At 47.7% G+C, this 8521-nt stretch overlaps 1 protein-coding gene across 1 annotated transcript; it reads right to left on the bottom strand.

Annotated features, from left to right (window-relative positions):
• Window positions 1-1857: 1857 nt before the first annotated feature.
• Window positions 1858-8099, bottom strand: LOC135232383 (NUT family member 2G-like). Its single transcript, XM_064290932.1, has 6 exons — window positions 7411-8099; window positions 5873-6001; window positions 4545-4684; window positions 3224-3516; window positions 2792-2908; window positions 1858-2424 (listed from the first exon to the last, which is right to left on the bottom strand). Exons 1-6 carry the CDS (start codon window positions 8097-8099, stop codon window positions 1858-1860), a joined length of 1935 nt encoding a protein of 644 aa, XP_064147002.1.
• Between the last annotated feature and the right edge of the window lie 422 nt (window positions 8100-8521).

The following is an 8521-nucleotide window of genomic DNA, read 5'->3' as shown; positions in this document are numbered from 1 at the left end:
GACACGTGGATTTGAGGAGTTAAGTGCAGATTGGAGGGCAAGGACTTGACAATTCTAAGGAAAGACCAGAGGAGTCCTCTCCCCTCATTCTCATCTCTTCTTCTTGATTTTTTCCCCAACAGAATCTTACTTGCGGAGGTCTCCATCCAGATCCCAGTTAGGAACTTCCCAACAAATGAAGTAACTCACAGGTACCAAATACCAAACCACTGGAACACCCAGTGCTCTGAACATGGTGTCTATGCAAGTGCCTGAAGAATCAGACTACTAATACCTCAATGCTTCTCAGCCCTTCGTACCAACCCTGCTCACATCTAGCCTTGCATACTCCAGGCATCCAGGTCTGCCATTAACATCATCAAGTCTCCGCTTTTCCTGGGCTGTATTGTTCTTCTGTAAGGTAGATCTTCTCTTGTTTCTAAGGAACTCTTTTCAATGTAAGTGTAAGACTAAATCTACATCAATTTAACCCTAGAATTTCAATCATTATTTGGAAAAGAAAGGGAAGAGTACTTATAGGATGCTCCTTGGAAGATTCCAAAGTTACCTGAGGTCAGTCCCCTTGACCACAGCAGGATGGACCTTCCCAACTGAGCTAAATGAGAGTCTTTCCCATCCAGAAATAAGGCAAAGGGACTTCCTAACTTCTCTGTCTACCTTCATAGCCCATATGCATACTATCAAAAGAAATCCTCATAAATATATTTCCAACACATTCTGTCTCGCCCTGTCCTCACCAGAAATAGCATACTACCATTGCTTATTTAGAAGTCCTCTTTAGAATTCATGATACCACTTCTTAGAGTAAATGCAGAGAAACAGAAAGCCATGTCCCCAAGAAGCCAAGTCTTGATCCTGTCAAGTCAAATAAACCACACAGGAAAATCCCTGGGTGTGCTGAGGATCATTTTAGATCTATTGTCCGACATCTTCCTAGCAAACAGAAAAAAAGCACCTTAAAGAAAAGTGCAGCCTCCAGGCTCAATTATAGAAACATTAGTTAATGGCCAAGAAGCCTGAAAGGTTGAAATGCAAATTCCATTAATAGATGGTTAAGAGACAGAGATATTGATAGGATACCCACAGAAAGCTCCCAAACCAAGCCACAGCTTGTGAAAAATGGGTGATGACAGTGATCACTGGCGATTTATCAATGAGCTGTGAGAGGCCGGAGCCAGACTGTCCCCAGGAGCATTCTGAGGACATCAGCTAAAGCTGGAGGAGAGAGCTAAGTCAGTCACATGTGGATGTGGAAAACGGGGGACACCTGTATCTTTTTCTTTTCACAGCACCACAGTCCATCCAGCAGTAGAGGAGGAATGGAAGAAAGAGTCAAAGAGAATTTCTTCCAACAAAACTATCTTTAATCTGAATTTACAGAGGACTATTCTTCAAAGTAAAAGTAAAGCTACTGTGCTTCATCTCCCACCATGGAAATACATGTGCACCCTGCCCAGGCTTTGGCCTCCCTCTCTGCCCTCATCGTATTAGTATAACAGCCAAGAAGTACCACTAGGATAGGGGAGGAGCATTAGCCTAATAAGTATGGCGGAGGAGTTGACAACCTTAATCTATTCAGGGGACCCCAACTTGAGGGTCTGACATATAGAAGAGGAGAGCTCACTACTGGCTAAGAAGATGCTTCTTCCTTTTTCCATGAGTGGAAGGGTCACACTTTCTTTTTAGAGGCAGTGAGGGTTGGACCTCTCCCACAGTAAAGGGTTGCCTCCCAGAGACTCCAAGGTCAGCCCCCGAGTAGGGCCGCTTTGCAGCAAGTGATGGAGTTCTGACTTGAATTGGGATCTTACACTTGGCAGCTGTATGTCCAGGTTGGCTAAGACTCACTGTCTCCGGAGATCAGAGGTGGGATGCTCCCCAGGTACCCCGAAGTCCATGGTGCAGAATGCTGGAGGCAGGCAGAGGACTCTTGGAAAGACTCCAGGGCAGTAGGCTTTCTTGAGATGCCAAGAGGAAGTCAAGGCTGGGGAGTTCCTCCTCTTCCTTTTCTTCTTCACTGGACCCTTCTCCTTCCCCAGGTGTTTCACTAACAGGAGAGGCTTGTAAGGACATTAAGGTTCCTCTGTTTCCCAATCTAGGGTAGGTGCGACTAGGACGCCGTTGAGGAGAAGTTGATTGTTCAGACTTAAGTTCCTGTGACATGGGACTCCATGTAAAGAGAGCAAGTTCTTTTGACGTAGACAGATGACTGTATCTGCTGCCATCTTTTGGCAGGTCATCTGCATCCAACTTTTTTGTGCTCATTTTCTTGCTCGTCTGTAGTTGGCTGTTGTGGTCATCTGTTCCCCCGGCATCTTGACTGGTCCCAGACTCTGTACCAGGTGACTCCCTGGTTGGCACAGCACAAGTTGGGGATGCCTCCACACCCATGTTTCCTTTCAATTCCAGCATTCTTTTCTCTACCAGCTGCAAGGAAGGAAAATGGATAATTACTGATTCTGATTCTGTACAGATTGTGAGAACACATGGCTGAGTGGGTGGTGGAGACCATAGTATTGGGGCAGGATTTCGGGAAGTCAGTCACATGAGCGCCCCTCAGTAACTAGTACTGCAGCTCTGCCTCTCCATCCTCTTGTGTGGTTTTCCCAACCGCAATGCCTTACCACTCCACTCCTCTTCTTGGCCACTCCATTATCTCTTACCTCCTCATTCTGTACCTGCTCCCACACCTGGAGCTGGCCTTCCCCAGAAGCCATGACAGCCAAGGCACTGTTGGGTTAGATGAAATCCTGTGGGTTTCACATTATGATTCTCCCTTCCTCCTCTGGTTTACCTGAGTGAGAGTGAGTCTTTCCTCTTCCTCCAGCTCCTGCCTTAAGGACATGGGATCTACCTGTGATTCTGGTGATAGTAACATTTCCAGGAATTGAGGGTGAATAACTGCTTCCACCTGTTAATGGAACGTGGGGGCGTGTGAACATCCTTGATAAGGAGTAACCAGTGATTTAGAGGTTGTAGAAGAGAATCAATAATCTCCCTCTTGAATTTGCATCCAGTATTGTATTAAAATATCACCACCCCAACCTACACATACAGAGACACTCATACACACACACATTTACACACAAGAAAAGGTCACATACATTGATCATGGAGGAAGGAACTGAGCTTAATTACAATGTCTGGGGTAAAACTCCAGATGTTTGGTGGCTGGAACGCCAAAAGTACAGAGCCCACAGACACCACACCTCAGGTCCCAGCCCACCTTGGTGATAAATGCTTCCTGTCCACACAGCTTGTCAATGTAGCTCAGGAGTCCCGGGTCTGGGTAGAGATCATCCTCTTCCTGTAGTTGCTCATTTTCTTCTTCATATTTTCCATCCGGCTCCACAGTCGCTGAATGGGCAGTTCCAAGGAGATCTTCCATGATCTCAACATACTCTTTGACGGCTTCGGGAGGGACTTCATGGGACCGCTTGGGCTCCCAAGGGTGCTTGGTTCTGTGTCGTTGTTGTTTAGGGGGCTGTGCAATGGAAACTCCCTTCTTTGGAATGAACACTATAGAGGGGGTTGGAAAGAGGATGTTTATGTGGCAGCAAATTCTGGCTCTTACACCTGTTACAGATTGAATTGTGTCCCCCAAATTTGTGTCAACTTGGCTAGTCCTTGAAACCCAGTATTTTGTGGTTGTCCACCATTTGGGGACCTGATGTGGTTATCCTATGTGTTGTAAATCCTAACCTCTATGATGATAATGAAGCAGGATTATAGGCAGTTGTGTTAATGAGGCAGGCCTCAGTCTACCAGATTCGATTGTATCTTGAGTCAATCTCTTTTGAAATGGAAAAGAGAGAAACAAGCAGAGAGGAGAGGAACTTCATGCCACCAGGAAAGAAGTGCCCAGAGTGAATCCCGTCCTCTGGACTCGAGGTCACTGTGCTGAGGAGCTCCTAGACCCGGGGAAGATTGATGGCAAGGACCTTCCCCCAGAACCAACAGAGAGTAAAAGCATTCCCCAAGAGCTGGTGCCCTGAATTCAGACTACTAGCCTCCTAGACTGTGAGAGAATAAATTTCTGTTGGCATGTCCATCCACTGTGGTATTTCTGTTATAGCAACACTAGATAACTAAGTCACCACCCAACCCCATGTTGTATAGGCAGAATTCTGGAGACACTGTCATGGTTCCTGGTAGGGCAGGCACACCTGAAGCCACAAACACTGTGAGAGGAGAAGATGTAAGAGGCAGACAGTCTGAGACAGTCAGCTTGTGGGGAAACTGGAAACTACTTCTTTTACAAGAAGTCTCATTGAGACCCACATTTAAAGCTGATTAGATATTGGAGCCCACATTTGATAATCCATGTGAGACTGTAGTTATAAAACGTAACCACCTAACTACTAGGGTGTAATGAAGAGTAGCGGAGACCCAGGCATCTGTCAGTCTCTGCTGATAGAAATAGCCATTGCCCCCTCTTGAAAGAAAAGTACCACATGTGAAGACAATGCCTTCTCCCAACATAACCAGTCCCTACATACCTCCTTTGACCCCAGGCCGTACCTCCTGTTGACCTTGCTTAGCCATACCTGGACGCTGGGCAGCCACAGTGGATGAAGGCCTGTGAGGATCAACATTGCGTGGAGCCAGAGGAGGCAGGCAGACAGATGCACTCCTCTGCTGCAACATCTGAATCTGTAACTCCTCCTCTGCCTCAAACTCCATGAACCTGACAAAGGTGAGGGAGGCACAGGCTGTGCTGAGGAGAAGGCAAGATGCACCAGGAGCCCCAGGACCAGGCAACACCAATTATGGGGCATTGGAGAAAGATGTGCCTTCAATGACCTGTCCAGGTGGCCAGCAAGTCCATTTCCGAGGAGGCACAAACAAGGTTTGGGTCCCTTACATGTTCACCACATCATCCCTTCACCTGCAGCACAACTCATCATAACATAGGAAGGTTGTGAAGGAAATGAGCCATGCCTTCTTGGAAGCTCCTCCTGACACAGCCATAGTGCTCACTACCTTTCCATACCCTTAGCACCTGATGGCACACCACAACGCTGACACTGGTTGGTTGAATTGAATCAGACCTACGTGACACACAGCAGGACCCACTCATGCACACCATTCTCGAAGCCTCTCCTGCCCTTGCCTAAAACGGACATGGTAAAGGTGAGAGCCTGAACCTGGAATGGGATGAAGTTAATTGCAGATAACACCAAGGACTAGTTCCTAGAGTCCTGGTCCTAGTCTTAAGGTTTGAGGCCTTGAGATGTAAACCAGGTGGGCAAGAGGTCCAAGAGACATTTGGAAAAAGGTGGAATGTGAGGTTTCACAAAAGCCTCAGGCTCCTTTGATGATTTTTTTTTTAAACCGAGGGAGGAAAGGCAATGAGGGACAGAAACACGTCCAACAAGGTGACTGGGATGCTGCCTTCCCCTGAACACACCTTTCTAGCCTGGGCCATTCTTGGATGGTTGTTGAACACTTTTGTACCAGTTGTCATGAGGAAGAGTGGCTCCAAATTCCCTGTTATCTATACGGACATTGAGGCAAGCAGGAACTTGTCTGGTACAGCATATCCCCTCACTGCAGAGTGTCCACAGCTTGGACTATATCTCCATGGGTATCCACAGTGTTTATCCCCATTCTGTCTTAACACTCCAGTTTCAGGGCATCCACAAATCCAACATGTAGAAGGGGTGAATTTCTAAGGAACGTAGAACAGAAAACTCCAAGCAGTGAATGTGGTGGTAGCAGTTGTCTGAGGGTAGAGCGGGATCATCAGGGAACCAGGAGCCCTGTCCAAGTGCACACCTCCTCCTCACACAGCCCCTGTCATTTGTACCAACCCTCCCTCTTCATTCACACCTCATCACTCAGTCCCAACAGGGCCAGGATGCCATGGACTCACTTTTCTGCCATCTCATAGAAGATCATCCGGTCAAAATTGCTTTTGCGCTGCCATTCCTGTACAGACCGCCAGAGTCTCTCCTCCAGGGTCATGGTGGGCTTCAGTCTAGCCAGGGATCGCAGGACTGGGCTAAATACCCATGCGTGTCAGTAACTTTTGGCAAATACATATTCCATCCCCATCTTGACCCCACCCCTACACACATCCCCTGCCCATCATCACATCTATCTTGCTATTTGTCCGTGACAGTCCCTCTTCCAGTGTTTTAGAGTTCAAGCGCTTTTGCCTCCAGGATACCATTAGCTGTTTTGGAATCCAGGGAATCCCTAAGACTTCTGGAAATTTGGGTTTAGTGGACTGTGTCCTTATTCTTGGGTGAGTGCTGGGGAGTGGGGAAAGGAAGACGATGCCTTCAGTCTTTCAGCCAAGGACAGCAACATGTATGTGGAAAAACAACCTGTGAATGTGGTCAGAGTTCCACATTGATTGACCTCTTGGGAAGCTCAGGGTTGAGAGAGATGTAGGCTCTGCTCTGAAAAGATAAAGCTTCCCACATGACTAATCAGTCTGCCTTTCATTCACAGAAGCCCATGACCGTGCACTTCATTGCCAATTTCCATTCACACGCACTGTAGCTAGGACAGTTTTGCTCTTGTGGGTACTTTTTATGGACTATACTTCATGTATTAGGTCATATCATCTTCTTAGCTCTCCTCTTAATGAACTGAAATTGTCTCCTTATTTGATGAGATACTCTAGGCTGAAGATGTAGAATGCCCTGCTCAGGATTACATATCTAAGGAGGACAGAGCCCAAGCGTTTCACCACTATGCATACTCTACCACCTCCCTGTTGTAACTGGAATTCTCCAGAGGAATGAGGGTGGGAATAAACTTAAAGTGGTTGTCCTAGGCCTTGCCTGTTTCACGTCTTCTGAGGCAATGGCCAAAATATGCTCAGCTCTTTTGTTGGAAGGTAAAGACCAGTGGAAGAACATAGTTTGTGATCTGAGACCAAAAGTCACATCACGGCTCCTCACTTTACCACAGCGTTTAAAAAAACCAAAACCAAACCCTTTGCCATTGGGTTGATCCCAACTCATAGTGACACTACAGGACAGAGTAGAACTGCCCCATAGAGTTTCCGAGGAGGGGTGGTGGATTCGAACTGCTGACGTTTTGGTTAGCAGCCATAGAACTTAACCACTATGCTACCAGGGTTTCTACCGCAGTGTTTAAAAAAAAACCGCAGTGTTTAGTCTCTTGTAAATAATTGTTAAGGTAACGATTCCAATATGAAGAGTGACTTCACATACAAGGTGGTCAGCATCAATTGAGACAAGATACCTGAATATGTTGTACACAGGGAGGTGTGTATAATATTATCGGGAATATATCTTCTCATAACATATCCCATCACCCTCATGACCTTCTCTCAAGTGTTCCTAAAGAGCCTAACCTCCATTATGTCTCCCCAAGATCTCTTTGTTTGAAAGCTGCAGGATAATCTCAGCTGTCCCCACTGATTAGGGTACTCACATGAGAAAGCAGGAAAGAGCTTCTGTATCAGGGCTTTGGGGATGGTGCCTCCGGGCCAGAGACTTGAAGCATTGCCATCGTCGGTAGTTCTGGTAAACACTCTGGGGATTACAGGAGGAGTCATCCAGTGAAGGCCTGGATTGTGTGGCGGCCAGGCTTTTCTCCCCAGAAGAAGCATGTTGGCCTGAGCAAGCCTTCACTTGGGGGAAAATGGAGGCCAGCTGGGCAGCTGGTGGTGGAGCTTGAAGAGAAAGAGCTGGGGACCAAACTCCCCTACAAGCCTGAGTAGCCACAACAGAAGTGGGGGGGATCACAGCAGAGGCTTCCCCAAAAGGGGGTGGGACATGCTGAACTACCCCACTGGGAGCCCCTGGGGCACTCCAATTAAGTGGGGTGTGCTCCATGACAAAGGTCTGAATTCCAGGGAGGTCTGCTGAACTCGGTTTTGTCCTCACTTGAACAATGACCTTGCCAGGCCTGGCCCTACTGGGGCCAGAATCCCCAGTGCTGGGCACAAGAAGTGTCCTGGGGAAAGCAGAGAGCCCAAGAGGGGTGCCTGGAGGGCATGATGAAGTCATGAGGGGCAGTGGGTGCCGCATCCAGGGTGTTTGCTGTGGAGGTCCAGGAGTGTGTCGGGGAAAGGGCAGTGCAGTGAAAGGAGACGTGGAGGCACCAGGATTCATGGTCATATCCGGTCCCAGCACTGGAGTTGCTGTTGAAACAAAGCAAAAGGGTAAATGGAGGTGGAGGAAAAGCAACCTAGTGTTAGGTCATCCAAATTCCCTGCCTGGTCACTGGGAATCAGCACAATGAATCTCGAGTGATGGGCAGCAGTATGGAAGGGGGAACTGGTGAAGACTGCAAAAACTCCTGAGATTGAATTAGATGTTCCTTCCTTCCAGTTGAGAAGTTTACTGCTAGAGAACTTGTGAGGCCAGACTCCGAGGCCTCTGTCTATCAAGAAATAAGAGGCCCAAGCTATGACTGACTCACAGAACCTGTATCAGGAATCCCAGGCAGACAGGCTGCCACTCTCATAAGCTGTTTCCAACCCATGGAAAAGGGTTGACATCCACTCTGTCCGAAATGCCCCCAGCAGGCTCACTAGCAG

This window comes from Loxodonta africana, chromosome 9 (genome assembly GCF_030014295.1).
Source record: "Loxodonta africana isolate mLoxAfr1 chromosome 9, mLoxAfr1.hap2, whole genome shotgun sequence".
In the NCBI taxonomy this organism is placed as follows: Eukaryota; Metazoa; Chordata; class Mammalia; order Proboscidea; family Elephantidae; genus Loxodonta; species Loxodonta africana.
The sequence above is the reverse complement of the archived record's forward strand: the minus strand, read 5'-3'. Positions and strand labels throughout refer to the sequence as shown.